The sequence below is a fragment of the Xenia sp. Carnegie-2017 genome, unplaced genomic scaffold (assembly GCF_021976095.1).
Source record: "Xenia sp. Carnegie-2017 unplaced genomic scaffold, XeniaSp_v1 HiC_scaffold_23, whole genome shotgun sequence".
Classification (NCBI taxonomy): domain Eukaryota; kingdom Metazoa; phylum Cnidaria; class Anthozoa; order Malacalcyonacea; family Xeniidae; genus Xenia; species Xenia sp. Carnegie-2017.
Genome location: NW_025813486.1, coordinates 16,525,652 through 16,542,130, shown reverse-complemented (window position 1 = coordinate 16,542,130; position 16,479 = coordinate 16,525,652). Strand labels below are relative to the sequence as shown.

At 37.0% G+C, this 16,479-nt stretch overlaps 2 protein-coding genes across 2 annotated transcripts; both read right to left on the bottom strand.

Moving 5' to 3' along the window:
* Nucleotides 1-5,334: 5,334 nt before the first annotated feature.
* On the bottom strand, nucleotides 5,335-12,583 carry LOC124448929. Its single transcript, XM_046999879.1, has 11 exons — nucleotides 12,577-12,583; nucleotides 11,801-11,997; nucleotides 9,740-9,826; nucleotides 9,473-9,592; nucleotides 8,978-9,125; nucleotides 8,131-8,257; nucleotides 7,595-7,722; nucleotides 7,052-7,138; nucleotides 6,522-6,660; nucleotides 6,389-6,449; nucleotides 5,335-5,823 (listed from the first exon to the last, which is right to left on the bottom strand). Exons 2-10 carry the CDS (start codon nucleotides 11,951-11,953, stop codon nucleotides 6,392-6,394), a joined length of 1,047 nt encoding a protein of 348 aa, XP_046855835.1. The 5' UTR covers nucleotides 11,954-11,997; nucleotides 12,577-12,583; the 3' UTR covers nucleotides 5,335-5,823; nucleotides 6,389-6,391.
* LOC124449260 lies at nucleotides 12,582-14,961 on the bottom strand. Its single transcript, XM_047000199.1, has 2 exons — nucleotides 14,733-14,961; nucleotides 12,582-13,627 (listed from the first exon to the last, which is right to left on the bottom strand). Exons 1-2 carry the CDS (start codon nucleotides 14,770-14,772, stop codon nucleotides 12,582-12,584), a joined length of 1,086 nt encoding a protein of 361 aa, XP_046856155.1. The 5' UTR covers nucleotides 14,773-14,961.
* Between the last annotated feature and the right edge of the window lie 1,518 nt (nucleotides 14,962-16,479).

The following is a 16,479-nucleotide window of genomic DNA, read 5'->3' as shown; positions in this document are numbered from 1 at the left end:
AATAACCTGTCAACATTGCGAGAGAAGGCATCATACTTCTTTGTGTGAACAAGCAATGGGGAAGAAAACCCTGATGACTGCAACAAAAACCAACGAAGGAGTCTTCCCAATCTTGACTGTAAAGGTTAATGGGATCATGTGCAGAGCGTTAGTTGATTCTGGGGCTGGCAGCTCGTATGCATCTGCAAAGTTGGTAAGTGTCCTTGGCATGAAACCTGCTGACATAACAACAAAACAAGTGGACATGCTCCTGAGTAGTAGTGTAGAACGTCTGGAGACCTATGCAACTAAAGTGGAGTCCTCGATGGAGAGTTTGGTATGGAAGTAGATTTAATTAAAGTGGAAAAAGTGAACTTTTATCAGTAAAAACCCCAATACAGCCATATGATTTCCAAATACTCACACTTAAAGGGGTTGATATCCAAGATGGTGACACGAAGGCTCAGCTTCCAGTACATGTAGTTCTTGGGGAGGGAGTATGCCAGAATAAAACAAAGAATCGTCCCGATAGGTAAAGATGGCTAACCTATCGCGGAGTTGACCAAGCTGGGATGGTTCGTGATGTCCCCTGGAAAAGAATTTGATCACAATCATATGTTACTAACACAAACCACTCAAAGGATTATGAGAAGTTGTGCGGTTGGATGTTTTAGGACTTGACACCTCAGAACACGATCAAACCTCAGTGTATGGAGAGTTTAAGGAGCAATTGGTCAGGAGTTCAGAAGGTTGGTACGAGTCTGGTCTACTGTGGCGAGTAACCATCCTCCTTACCATCTTACAAAGAAGGAAGTTTGCGCCTCAACAGTCTTGTAAAGAGATTAGACAGGAAGGAATGGCCAGTGAGTATAACAGGATTATTGAGGAACAAGTCAGCAAAGGTAGTTGAACTTGTAACCGAGCCCCAGTGGGTAGGGAGTTCTACTTACCTCATAAACCCGTGATACGTGAAGCTGCACAAACAACGAAAATCCGTGTAGTTTACGATGCATCCGCTCGAGCGACTCAAGTGCTCCATCCTTGAATGATTGCCTACCCAGGCCCGCCGTTACAGAATAAGCTTTGGGCGTATTGGTTCATCATCGTTCATTTCCAGTTGCACTTTGTGGCGATATAGAAAAGGCATTCCTCCAGATCGAATAAAAGAACAAGAAAGAGATGCCTTACGGTTTCACTGGAAGAGTGACAGTCAACCTGAACCCTTGACATATAGATTCACAAGAGTCGTCTTGGCCTAACTTGCTCCCCATTTCTGCTTGGGGAGTGCTAGAGCATCACCTAGAAACTTGGAAAACAAAGATGCCAGATATCGTTGAGGAACTGAAGAAATCTATGTATGTCGACGATCTGCTTAGTGGGGGACAAACAGTAGACAAAGCCAAGGAAAGGAAAAGGAAATCAATCGATGTATTCAACGACGCCAATTTCAATTTACATAAGTGGAACTCAAATGCCCATGAGCTTGAAGCAGATGAAGAAGAAGGATGATGAAGAAGAAACTTTAGCAAAACAACAACTTGGAACTAAATCTGGAGAATCTAAAGTGCTGGGACTGTTATGGAAAAAGAAAAGTGACGAGATTTCCATAGTGATCCCATCAGAGAAATCGGCAAAACGAAACGTGAAGTACTGAGTAGATTGGCTCAGGTTTATGACCCTTTGGGAATTACATCACCCTAATTCTAGAGGAAAAGATAATTTATCGTGATATCTGTAAGGAGAAGCTCTTGTGGGATGTACGGCTAAGCCATTCTTTGAAGTATCGATGGGACTGCTGGGAGAGCAATCTTCCGTGTGAAGTAAGTGTTCCGCGATCATTAGCTGGGTTCGAGAACCAATCAAGTCTTTAGAGCTGCACGCATTCGGGGATGCTAGCACACAAGGTGTAGGAGCTGCAGTGTACTCAGTTATTCATCAAGAATCGGGAACTACTCAAATTCTAGTTGCTGGTAAAAGTCGTCTGGCAAAGAGGACCTAACTGTTCCACGGCTAGAACTTGTGTCAGCCCACATGGCAGCGAACCTTCTTGAATGTGCGAAACGCTTTGGATCATTTGTCACGGCCGCAAAGTTTTGCATGGCTAGACAGCACTGTCGCCTTGCATTGGATACTTGGACGGGGCCAGTATAAGCAGTTTGTCTCAAACCGTGTCCGTAAGATACACCAACATCCTGAAATAAAATGGCGATATGTACACATCCGAAAATCCTGCAGATTTGGCCAGCAGGGTGGGAAATTAAATCAGACGTGGCTCTACGGTCCAGAATGGTTATCTGATATGAGCAGATGGCCAACTAATATAACCACAACTCAACTACTGCAACAGAAGCAGAAGCGACAGTCTCCCAAAAAGTATCGCAATGACAACAAAACAGTACAGTGGTGATGTTCTGGAACAGTTATTAAGAAAATGCTCACTTAAACGAGCTCTAAGAGTGTCGTCATGGCTCTTCAGGTTCGTAAACAATTGTACACAAGGGAAAAGAGAACAGGACCATTATCCTTTACCGAGTTGAAGAGGCTAAGATGAAATTTGTCAAACAAGCCCAAAAGCAAGGTCAATTACAACCAAAGTACGAGCAACAATGCAAAGAACTTAATCTTACGCGCAATACAGAAGGGATTTTAGAATGTCGTGGCCGAATTGTGGGTCAGTATCACCCACAGATTCCTTGCTAGCTCAAAGAGTAGTGGAAAAGTGCATCGTGAAACGTTACATGGAGGTGTTGGATTGACAATGGCTGCTGTAAGAGAGACGTATTGGATACCGAAGTTAAGAAGCCTTGTAAAGAAAGTTAGAAAGGAGTGTTTTGGTTGTAAAAGATATCGAGCGACATCAGTTCCCACACCCCCTCCTGGAAAGTTACCGAGGACCGGACTTGTGGCGAAACAGCGTTCGAGGTGATTGGCGTAGATTTCGCGGACCAATACGTTACAAAGGGAAGTCAAGCAAGGATTGCAAAGCGTATCTGGCGCTGTTTTCATGTAGTCTAACTCGAGCAGTGTACTTGGACATGATGCCGGACCTATCTGCTTCCACGTTCATACCAAGTTTGAAACGGTTCATTGCTCGGAGGAAGACCCAGGAAGATCTATTCAGACAATGGGGCACCTTCATAAAACTGCGAAGTGGATTGATACTTTACGAAAGGAGGAACGTCTTCAAGGTTATTTGGAGGAATTCGACATTAAATGGCAGTTTAACTTGTCCCGAGCACCATGGTGGGGAGGACAGTTCGAGCATTGATAGGAATTGTCAAACAAGCGATGTATAAGACAATTGGAGGCGCAAATCTGAAGTGGGAAGAACTGTGTGAAGTGATACTTGACGTTGAAGTGCAAATCAATAGAAGACCGCTCAGTTATGTTGAAGACGATGTTCAACTGCCGGTGTTGACACCCGAGCTCTTTTATTCCAGAGATCAATCATCTGCCAGAACAGAAATTATGGGTCGAAAGTGATCCGGACTTACGTAAGAGGGCAAGATACTTGAAATCTTGCAAACAAGCCTTGTGGAAAAGATGGTCGAAAGAATACCTCACTGCACTGCGAGAACGACATAACATGAGTCATGGGACTAAAAGTTCATTGTAAACGTAGGAGACGTCGTGCTGATCAAATCCAACGAAAAGAATAGAGGAAATGGCCTCTTGGGATCGTTATAGAGACATATCCAGGAAGAGATGGAGTGATACGTGGGGTAATGTTGAAAACGCCAAATGGAAACCTAGAACGACCAGTTCAATTGCTTTACCCAATGGAATTAGCTTGTGATCGACAGAGCCATGAAGAGAGACCTGATCTTAATCCAGACGCTCAACCATTCAAGCCAAAGCGTAAGGCAGCTGAAAATGCAGCGGGGATCATCAAATCGATTGCTGACGAAGAAACCGAAGAGATTTGAAACACTTCCTAGAACAGTAATCCATTTAGATATACATCTTATCTTCAGATGTATAGGGGGAGTGTGTTGGGAATAAGCTATGTAATTGAATGTCCTACTGACAGAGAGACAAATTCTCCTTAGTTGTTTTAATTTCGTTAACCAATAGGCTTAAAAGAATTTTGATTGATGTTTTGTTGTAAATGAGTTGAAGAGAGAGTCTGAGTGAGTGAGCGATATACGTATTTGATAAACATTGCCAGGGAATAAAAATTTCGTTATTCAAAAGCTTGAGTTGTTGCATCTATTCGACATATTCAAAGGGAATATTGCCTGGGCGACGGGCAAGATTCACAAAAACACCAAGCAATTTATAAGAGGTTACTTGTTCTATTTCAGCCCCATCAAGGGTTACTGACAGGTGATTGCCATCAACTAATGATGAATGTAGCCTCTTTCCGGTGATAAGTAATGCTTTGGTTTTAACAGCGTTTAGGACCATCCCATTTTCGCTAGACCATTTACTTAATTTATCCATGTATTCTTGAAGACGTCGTTCCAATTCCAAAGGTGCATTATCGATATTAGCGCTGGCTTTAAATGTGGTGTCATCCGCGTAAGCATGAATAGTGTGTATTGTAATTGTCATAATTGGAGCACATTGGACATCCAATTACACGCTTGGACTTATCAATAGTGGTTTAGAATGTTCATTAACATTAAGGAGCAATCAAGAGCACTTGAACACAATCAATAGGGTTAAATAAACCGTCATAACAATTAGAAATATTCAAGTAGAGCATTAACGTGAAGTGCGGTGATGCGGTTGCCAAAGATTATTTCTTTTGGGAAAGACGTTTACCGTAAAAAGTTATGCATATATACATAAATTATTTATTATTCCACACTGTAAATAATATAAATTATTTACAGTGTGGAATATATAAGTAAATATAAAAGTATATGTAAATAATTTATCCATAGTCTAGTGTCTATGCCTTTTCAGTGTTTATGTTGTACAAAGACTAAGACGCGGTTACGAGGAATCGAATAACTGAGTCGTCTAATCAAGACACTGTGAGTTCATCACTGTTTCTAAAATTACTTGCCTACTTTATATTCTCTACTTTAACAGACACTTGCATGCAACACCACAGTATTGCTCACTTTAATATACACACTTGCCACGAATCAAGCGATGAACAATAAGCGCATTCACAATTCCATCGACCAAGAATACCAGCTGCACATACATTTAAATGGTTTAGAGCAAGAAGCAGAGTGGAAAAAAGGACCTACCAATGGCGGTCTTTTTGTTAGTGCCGGTGCCTATAAACAAGTAAGTGCAAATATCCAGTACGCACCTCATATTTCCGGGAGAGGGGGAGGGGGTTAAAGGGCAAGATTTTCTGTGACACCGGGAGTGACAACTTCAATAGACACTGGTTGGTTCAATATGTAAACTGTGTCATTGATTATACAACAATATTGAAAACACTAATTCGTGATATTTACAAAAAAGAAAACGTATATATTATGTGATAAAATGATAATATACAAAATTAGATTCCCAGTTTTAAAATAAGAATCATCTTGTTATATGGCACAACTATATAATTTTATGCAAGATTGATATGATACTTCATGTAATCCACATTAAGTGGCTGACACGCAGCAACGTCAAAATACATTACAACAGGTCACTTGATACAAAACAAAATTTCAAAGAAACCTCGCAACATCATTGATAAGATGTTTTGCTTTAAAAAATCATAACTGAGAGCATCTTAATGAAAGCCGTTAGAGCTGCGGTAATATATTTTACTTAATGGTGGATTCCTGGCTTATTGTCCAAAGTTAAATATTAAATAATTGTTAATAATATAGTGACGTCATCAGTTTGTATTGCTACTTGGTATCTACTGGACGGTTCTTGTTGCTAGCATAAAAAAAGTGTGAATTGTCAATCATGAAAGCATCAGAACTGGAAACGTCAAGCGATACGAAAAATTACTTTCTTTAAAATGAACATCAAATCGTACTTATGTCTGTATAGATGATTACAGAATAACAGAATAAGATGTAAGTGACAAAACGGAACAATGTTATCGGATAATTTGTTAGAGAAATTTTCACGGTAGTCATACATTGCTATTGCATATTTTAGTAACAGCTTTTAGCAAATTCCACAGCAATTTGACATTATAACTAACAGAGCAGGGGGTTTAACTGCTTACGGTCGACTATCTTTTGTTGTTATTTTTACTTGTGACGTTAAACAAGCAGCACTGTTGCAAAGAAAAAATCAGAAATCTTATTCTGAAAGTAACGGAGTGAAAGTAACGTCTCCAAGCAGTTATGCGGTGATTTCAAAGCACCACTCAGTGAGTGCAAGTTTGAACGTGAATAAGCTGTTAAATAACAGAGTTTTCTTCAGATGGTACTATTAAACAACGTGTTCTCATATGAATCTCAGTAGAAAAAGCGGAAATGTTAAAACTTACAATTTACTTGTCAACATTAACTGCAGTTTTGTTAGTCACAGTATTGTCGAAGAGCTTCGTCCTAAATATAAATTTATGTCATCAAGAGGCACTCCTCATAAGCTATGGAATGGATGAAGCAACTTCCACTTACGAAGCCTCGTTTTCCTGGCGGCGCTTCCTTAGCCAAAGGAACATACACAAGATGAAAACGAGCAAAATTAAAATTCCAAAGACAACACCAATAATTTCTGCAGCATTTCCTTTGCTGATTTTCCAACGAGGTTTCTTGGCTGAAAAACAGAAAATAAATCTCTGAAAAGTCGTCGAACGTCTTTATCATTAATAAGATTGTATATTTTAATACGTATCCAAAGAAAAATAAGTATTACACACAGTAGGTAAGGTTTCGCAGATAAAAGTAGAAATCATAAGAAATCAGGCTTCTGAAAATAATATAGCTTGAAAAAACACCATATTTCATGAGCTTTACTTGAGAATACTATAACACCCTTTACTATAAATAGGGAACATCAATGGCGTATATCAATTTCCGGGCGCTTACGAAAATACAAGTAGTCGTAACAAATCACTATACTTTGTTGTTATCTGAACGTATAAAATATTGGGCTTCGTAAATTTTAAACTTACTACCAAACCAAATAACACAACAGTTAAGCTCACCACAACTACTAGCAAACTCTTTTAGTCCATTGCGATTGTCGTTCACCACATTACCAAAAGCTTGATGCAAATCAGATTCTGTATCATCTAACACATAAAATAAAATATTTCAAGCGTTCAAATTAGGAGCGACACTTGTCACATACGTGTGACCACGAAAGCATTTCTTTATATCTAAGACAACTTTTTAAGCATTTTTCCTGATTTCGTCCCTCTTCTGCGATAACTTAACAAAATTTTGAGGGTTCGGTAGTTTTTTCCCAAAACAAACATATGAATTATTTTGGTAAAGTCAAAACGGTTTACGATGCGTTAAAAAACAATACAAATTTGTAAACTGTTAACGGAGAGGCTTTACACAGGAAGAAAAATATTCACAATAAAACACAATAAAACGCGGAAAACACGAGAACGAGTAAAAAAGCTTCATCAGCCAAGTCTCAGCGAAGTAGAGACTTGCAAGCGTTCGAGTAGTCATTTCGAGTTTGCAAAACTCTACAACAACGACACAGAGAAAATCTTCTAACATGCTTTTACACTTACCAATCAAGACAAAATGATATGTTAAGCAACTGCTGTCTCCTTCTGTCGGCTCATATTTCACATCAGCAACTCTCCAAGTATCGATCTTCAAAACAGCCGCAACCACATTTTGAAAGCTCTCGGTATTCCTAAAACATAACAGAACAACGAATTTGATGTTTGCATTGCGTTTTCATAATACGGACAGAATAACAAAACTACCAATACATAACAAATGCAATCGACGCGAATAATATGACGCCGCATTTCGTACATTGTATTTATGATAGTATATATTATTATTTAGCTACTGTTCATATAGAAAAATGTGCTTCTAACGTCAAACTTCTCCCCCGGTACATATATAGTATAATAAATCGTTTACAAGATGTTTACGACATCTTGTTTGCTATTACAGATTGTTAGCTTTTTATTGTTTTGCTCTTAGCATTCACGCGCTGGCGAAACTTGCTTTACTTTCAACATCACCCATCGATATAAACGGCATTTACAGCATAGATTAAACGAACTTTTAAATAAATGAAAAAAATATCTACCTTGCTGCCTTTGAATTCTTCACCAACAAGGACTCCACCGTAAAACCACTTCCAGGCATGACGTCACTACAAGCCTGACGGGGAGCCCCCTTATTGGGCGCATGAACCACAAGCGCTCTACCAATGACTAAGAATTAAGAAATATAATTGTTGTGAGGCAAAACTTGACTTCAGCTTCATTTCAACAATTACTTTTAATTCCCATGATTATGATACGAAATTTCTGCAAGCTAAAATACATTTACATTTCAGGGGCTGCGGAATTTGTTAATTCATAACCACAATAGAAGCTACCAAGGTAGAACATGCATATATGAATATCCCCCCCTTCCCCCATTATCGAGCTTGCACGGCCTCTGCATTTAACAGAACTTTAAAATGACAGCACACTTTATAAAAGAATTCATGCTCAACTGCTTACGTAATTTCAGATATTAAAATTTTTTAATGTCTAATACACGAAACCAATGGCGATATATTGCACGAGCCCAAAATTTCAAATATCCTTCCGTTTCTCGCTGCTTTTACACTTTTACGTAGAATTTTCCACCCTTAACTTTTCACAACGTAGGGACCAGTCAAAGTTTCATAACAGCGAATATGTCTTATAATTCCACTATTCTTATTGCAATATGACGTCACGGTTGTGTGAGTTGGACACTACACAAATGTGAATATCTCGAGAATGAAAAAAGATACGAATGAACCTTTTAGAAATTCCACCACACTTGAGTGAGAGTATAAAGCATTTTTCCTTCATCATACAGTAACTCATGCCGTTATTATGGATCTCAACCCTCCAGACTTTCACTGTATTAAATGCATAAGTATAACACATACGACTTACTATTATGCCAACTTGCAAAATAGTTTTCCGTTTCAGTAAAATGTTTCAATCCACCACCAACATCGTATGTTCCAAGTTTACTCGAAACATCACCTAGTTCACAGCGGAAATGATTGCCAGGGTTACATGTGGTTGCATAATCGTTCTCCTGTAAAATAAATCGTTAGTTATGCGTGTTACATTACAAGTTCTGCCATCTGATTAGCTATGCTTGCATTCAGCTATGTTTGTAATTGCAGAGTCGTGATCGATACGCGAAACTCGAGTAGCTTTTCTTGTAAAACAGCAGCTTTAGTATTTTTGGGCGAATGAACATGTCGTTCTCACCATGTAATACCATTATCTAATTGTTCGTTTGAGATGAACATTTCGGACTTCCGGTATTTAAATGTACATATTAAAATGACCATTGAGGTTCGTGCATTATCTAATTATTCTAATTATCATTAATAATATTATTATTATCATCTAATTGTCAACTTGTGATGGACATACCGGGAAATAGACGTTGTATGGATTGTAATGACCAAGGCAGCTCATACATTTCTTGCCAATCTTCATGTTGCTATCATTTCCAACGGCAGCTATATGGATATGCCAATTATGATGTTTTGTCTAACAATGCAGACAAAGAATATAAGCTAAGGTAAACTGTAGCGAATATCTTCGCAACACAGAATATGACATAAGGTGAATTAAGAATCCTCAAGGATTCAAGGCTCACATCCCGTATAATTACAATGATAAAAATGTAAAACTTACAATTTTGGTATCATTATTGTAGCTAAGTGACATCACAATTGACGCTGAGTAAGCAAAAGCTTTCACTTCATTCATAAGGGCTTGTTCCTGAAAGAAATATAAACAAATAAGTTCATGGTCTTTTCACCTAGCAACATCTCCACGGCTAACTAGGCAGTACCTTCCCGGTACACTGGAGAAGTACTTTTCCGGTAACCTAAATTGGTACACTTTCATCATTATAAAATGGTATCTTACAGTGTGTGATGGTACTCTCAAAATCGGTAACCAAATAATACTTTTTTAGCAACCTACGATATCACTTACAAGAACTTTTCATTGGCTAAATATCTTTTTTTCTTTTTACTTATGAATGACGTGGCTACGCAATCGCCGATATTGGTTTCGTGAACTGTTCGGCTTTATGAGAATTGTGAAGACAACTTTTAAAAAAGATAAATATTGCCGCCAGTGCTCTCGTGTGTTCTGTTTGGTTGTACTTGTAAAGAGAGAAAATTTACTTGTATTAGTCGACAGATATCAGTTGAAATGGTATAAATTGGCTTGAAATGCCTTTATAAAAAACAACGAAAGCCAGCAGTAGTTACATTTTTACAAGACTGCACATGAACGATGAAGACAGTCGTGGCAAATAATTTGCAAGGAGGAAAAATATTACGTTTATATTAGTAGAATCATACTAGTATGCGTATTCGATGGCAAATGCTTTAATTTGATTGATTACGTTACTGGCTATCTATTTTTCAATATATATTAGATATAGCAAGTGGCGACCAACACAACTTTTTTCTTTATGAATAGTAGCATGACTTTACTAAAACAATTAAATTACTCGCTCTTGACTTCCATAGTGCGATAGTTGATCAGTTAGAGCTTCGTCATCATGAACTACTGTATCACCTCATAGAAATCTCGAATAATCTAATTGTTAAATATAGTAACGCTAAGACTTCAAGATATTCTTTTGGTCGAGAGCCCTCTTTAAGAGGAGGGACGTACGCAATGACGTCACAGAAAAACTCTTTTTTTTGAATAACAAACAAATGGAGGATGAATCATTTGAATATTTACCTGAATTTATTCCTGGCTGGGCAAGAATCAAAACCTAGTTGAGGCAGTTAACGCATTTAAACCGGTTCGCTAACGTCTATTTAACAATTATATAATAACCAGAATTTGAGCAATTTCATTGGTCGAGCGCTATGATCATACGCACAGACATGACGTCACAGCAAGATTCATGTTTATAAAAACAAAGAAATGGTGGATATATTTGAAAATTTATCGCAACACCACCCTGAATGGGAAAATAAAGATATTCACAAAGACCTAGTTGAGGCAGTTAACGTATTTGTGCAAAAAGAAAAGAAAAAACACCCGGTTTTCAAACATTACTTTGTACTTCCGTCTTTGATAACAAACATTCAACAATATTGATCAGCCATTGCTTGTTTATGTTGCTGGACAATCACATTTTATCACGTGATTAAGTTAGCCAATAGCATTTCTTCAATTCTATAGATCACGTAAGCGTGATATTTGCAAACTCAAGACTTTTCAATGTTCCAATGTTCCAAGGGACAAAGAAAACAAACTGTTTGACCGTTTAATTTGGCAATATTTTTGATTTTATTATATAAAACAAATAGATAACATTTAACCGTTGTCTATACAATTATAGATACAGGGGTATGACGTCAATTGTGATAAAAACTAAAAAAGTGACCACGAGCCGCCGGGGCGAGTATAGACAACTGTATAGACAACGGTTAAATGTTACCTATTTCTTAAATAGATAACATTCAACAGTTATAGATACACGGGTATGACGTCATTGTGATAAAAACTAAAAAAGTGACCACGAGCCGCCGGGGAGAATTGATTAACAATTTGTTAAAAAATTAAATCAATATAAAAAACATATGCTCGTGCTTCGCGCCCCAAAATGTTTCATAATTATTTTTTAAATAAAATCTATTACGCCATAACTTTTAACAAAGCCATTTATACAATATTTATACAATAGGCATTAGCTACGTCGTTATTGTTTAAAACACTTACGAAATTAACAGATCCCACAATGCCGTTTATCGATGTCTCGTTGAAAATTGTTTTGGCTTTCAAAAGATACTTCGGATTCTTTGGTAACAATTGTTTACAAATCATTTTCTTTGATAAAACATTTTCACTGATCACCAAACCTCGGAAAAGCATGCTATGTCGTCCATATAAAGTGAGTTCGTCTACTGGTTCTGACTCTAAACCAAACAGATATCATTTGTACCAATAAAATTAAAGGATATTTGATTTTGGAACTAAGTTATTTTATGGTTTAGTTTTTCAGCGATATAAATCTATCCTTGTCCTTACTCATGCCTGACGTTTTTTTTGAGTTATCTGATTTTAAAATTCAATTCCTTATGTACACCCTAGTCTCCTATATTCATCAGGAGTGATCTGATGTCAAAACTTTATATCTTACGTACTCTAGTCTACAGTGGCATAGGAACAGGAAGAACGGGGGCTTGTACCCAAAACTTTTAAATTTTATATAAAAAGTGCCGTTTTTCTACATGAAAAGTGCTCTTGTTTTACTAAATAAGTGTCGTTTTCAATGAAAATTGCCCCAAAGAATATTGAGCCCTCCAACTTTCACTTCCTTCCTACACCACTGCTAGCCTAGTGTCTTCATTTGAGGTTAACTGATATTGAAACATGAGTCCATTCTATCCTACAGTGTCTTCATTTGGAGTGATCTAATTAGCTTTATTCCTAATAAACTCTAGTCAACTTAAGCTTTCTTGATTATATGATAAAACTTGTATAAATTTACTCACCTTCATTAGAAAAGATATGATCTTATCTCCCAGTTTACTTTTGTCACATGCAGGAGGAGTAGGTGCAAGTTCATAAACAGATCGTCATCATACTCATTACCCAAGCTCACATTTACCGTTGGAGGTGAATAAAATGATCCCTGATTGAACCTTACGATCCCAGCTTCTCCTAAAGTTACTTCTGTGATCATTTCCTGGAATTGTTGAAGTTTGGCACAAATCAGTAGTTGGCCATTCTGCATTATCACAAGCGAGTTACCCATAACCGAGTTCTCTCCAGAAAGTGGTAGATTAGAATCAATAAAGAATTGGTATTGGTTCTTGCCTCCTGGTAATGGCACATCTAAGTAGCCAAGTTTTCCACTCAAGTCACCTATGGCACATGTGCTATGTCTTCTTTGATCACATGATGTTTTGCCAAAGGGGTTGAACATATTTTTTAGACCTTTACAGGAACCTTCTACTGTACTAGAGGTAGTACTAACGTAAACACCAAAAGACAGTCCAGTTAAAGGTTCACTTCTCGGATCAACAAGTTGCAAGTTAATGTCAACCATTGTGTCTGCAGCAGGGTTACTTGCTGGTTGACCCAAAACAATTGTCCCAGCAATTCCATTTAAAGTGGATTGGAAAACACCAACCAAAAATAATGAATGAGATTTTTTTGACTTTATTGTTGAGCATGCCAAAATATTGTCATTTTTGTCATGTATGGCTATGCTTCGGCCAAATATACTGTTTTTTCCTGAAACCATGACTTTAGGATTTTTAGACAAATCATCAAAATAACATCTAGATATATTTTCAGGACAGTTCTCAGGATAAAATATATCACCGATGTTGTTTGTGCTACAGCTTTCATTTGGCAGGCCCACATACTTCATAGGAAACTTATGTATGGCAATCTTTGAACCTGGAGAAATGGTTAGGTCTTTGAAAGAAATGGTAACATTTTCCATGTCTTCTTGTGTAAACAATATAGAACCTCTTATTTTCCTTCCATTGAACTCAGCAACAAGTTGCATTTTCTCATTCTCCTTTTTCAATGCAGCTAAAAAAGATAATTTTATTAAATGAATCCATACAAAAGGTCAGGGATGCAAGCCTTCACACAAAAAAGAGCACCCTCGAGACCTATTAAATATAAGCCATCTAACCTTAACCCCCAACCCAACCCACACCACACCACCACCAAAGCTCCCCATCCACATAAATAAGTTCATTACATATGTCCACACTAATTTAATAGACACCAATCCCAGTATTTCATAAGATAATCATAAAAATCCTGAAAAAAAACATTGAGTACACAAAAGAGTCGATTGTGTGAACATAAACTGAATATGTTTTCCATACAGTTTTGCTGACAAAAATACTTTTCGATGGGGTACCTTAGCTGCAGTGCTTTGTCAGTCAACCAAATTGCTAATGACTAAAACAAGTTTTTATACTTAAACAATGTGGTTTAGATAAGAGATTGTCAATGATCTTTCCATGAATATGCCAAATTTGGATGATGTGAATTAGCAGAAAAATTGGATGTGTTCTTGTTGAAAGATGGTACACTGATTTATTCATTATGGTATAATTAAACTTCAATAAAAAAAGCCAAGGTAGCCTCACTGGAGATCTATTATTCTCATGCAACTACATTTAAATGAAACTCAATCTTGAATATGTACAAAATTTTAATGAATATCTTTGATTTTGTTAGTATCTGGCTATAATGAAGATACTATCATTTACATATGATCAACAATAACTATAAATGATGAAATGCTTCATTCTCAAGTTGATTGTAATTTGCAGGTAAATGAGAAAAGAAACAAAAACAATGAAGTTTGCCGTTATATTCGACGGAACACCAATTCTTTTTATATAAGTGACAATTATACAGCTTGGTGTGTTTATGAGCACATACTGCGCATTGTTCGACAATTTTTGTATCAAGTCTCTCATTCTGCACAGTTTTGTGCATTTATTTTCTTTTATACTACACTCCATAAACTAAACAACAAAGCTCATAGCTAATGTGAGGTCTATTTAAGTGCAGAAATTCTAAGTCTCTATTTTTATTGTGCAATAATTAATTGACGTTATTTGTTGACGTACACGTTTCAAAATGTAACAATTTATCGAAGAGCATAAATTTTTACCTGAGAAACCGCACAGCAGCAAGGCGATGTAAAACTTCATTTTTTCTTTTGAAAAAAAGTGGTTTTAAACTCCCTTCGTGATCAAAGTTTGCTTGTCGTACACCTTAGCTGCGACATACAAATTATATAACTGTGGACAGTTCGATAGTTGATATTATTGGGAACGTACCATCCCCCCTGGGGTTTCAATAAAATTTTAAGGGTTGTGGAATCACTGGTATGTACCGACTGGTATGTATCAGTCGGTTTATGATTGGTGTGAAGTACAATGAATTAAAATACTCTTTCCAACTTGGAAATCAATATTCAAAGTATTTACTCATTCACCCGACCGGAAACATTAAAGTACTTATTTACTCATGTTAATTGGACAGATCTATGGATACAAAAGAAAATTTACGGCTCAATGTAGGCTTGTAGTTGGTAGCGGCTGCTTTATCGAAGGCCTATAGACCAATTCTTTCATTTTCCGACTTTTTTTCGCTATTTTTTTTCGGGCGGAGGTGCATATTCATATATTCGGTTGTCCCCTACTGATTTCTTTCGAAAGTGAATTGAATTTCAAAAGAAGTCAGTATGGCACAACTGAATATATGACTATACACATCCCCCCACAATTAACGTTCTAGTTACGCCTCTGTCTGATTGTACATATCTAGTGCGCACAAAAGCAGCATAACCATTGTCAAATGATTACTTAACTTATTTATTTCGAATATTTTGTTTTTTCAAAATGTGAACACAAAAAATTGCTAGTGGTTTTAACTTTCAAGAAAGCTGGAATGCAGTCTATCTGATAATTATTGCATCAAAACCTCGGTTGCTCTGTTACAAGAAAATACAATATTGTGAAAACAATTTTTGTTAATTGTATGCTCTGTTAGTCTGTTTAGCAAATAGAGATTATATTATAATCTCTACAGTTTGGCATCGGCACCTTTTTGTAATAGAGCAGTGTTTTAGCTTTTGAATGTCATGTGATCTATGCCAGTGGTTTGTAGAATACGGAACAAAACAAGCAAATGTAAGCGCGTTGAAATTGTTTAGTCAGAAGCATACGGAGACAACAACAGAAAGGCTCCAATTCGAGACTGACTTTATTAATTTAACGTCATTTACCAATGTCTATGATGTCAGACATTAGGCTTAACTATGACTAATGACAGCACTTAACATAAAATATGGAAATGTACATCGTAATGGAAGGGTGTAGCGGAAGGGAAGATTATTTAAAGCATATGTTGTGTTTACCAGTACAAAGAGAGTTATTTTACACAGATGTTCAACAGAACTATTTAAACAGATGTTTTGAATAGAAGTTTGTCACAAGTCTAAATTGCATTCGTTCACCTCTGCGTCAAGTTAGACAAAAGAAAAACTCAGGGTTGTATTGGAGGGGGCTCAGGAGGCGAAGCCTCTCTTGTTGGAATTCTTAATCAAGTCAGGAAGGCTCAGCCCCTTTTCATAATTCGTCAACACTGCATAATTTCAAATTGTGAATCATTTAAATAATTGATCTCTAATAAGCTTGTGATTTTGTGATTTTATATAGACAAGAAACTATACGATGACCTATAAAGCTTTTCATGTCACTAAAGGTACGTTTACACACAACAATTTATTTGGCCGACGAGACTGACGCCATATGATTTTGGAAAGTCGTCAGGCTCGAAAAGTCGGATAAAAATCTGTGGCAAACTATAGATTTGCTCCCGATTTTTAGTATGTTCAGTTGCTATGGTGTCGG

What these genes read in the sequence shown, in the direction of transcription:
- LOC124448929 (XM_046999879.1), bottom strand. Translation starts at nt 11,953, where the DNA reads ATGCTTTTCCGAGGTTTGGTGATCAGTGAAAATGTTTTATCAAAGAAA. An exon ending in ACAATAATGATACCAAAATT is followed by an intron (nt 9,593 to 9,739) that starts GTAAGTTTTACA and finishes CTGCATTGTTAG; the next exon opens with ACAAAACATCATAATTGGCA. An exon ending in AGAGTTTGCTAGTAGTTGTG is followed by an intron (nt 6,661 to 7,051) that starts GTGAGCTTAACT and finishes TCTGTTTTTCAG; the next exon opens with CCAAGAAACCTCGTTGGAAA.
- LOC124449260 (XM_047000199.1), bottom strand. Translation starts at nt 14,772, where the DNA reads ATGAAGTTTTACATCGCCTTGCTGCTGTGCGGTTTCTCAG. An exon ending in GCTGCTGTGCGGTTTCTCAG is followed by an intron (nt 13,628 to 14,732) that starts GTAAAAATTTAT and finishes TATCTTTTTTAG; the next exon opens with CTGCATTGAAAAAGGAGAAT.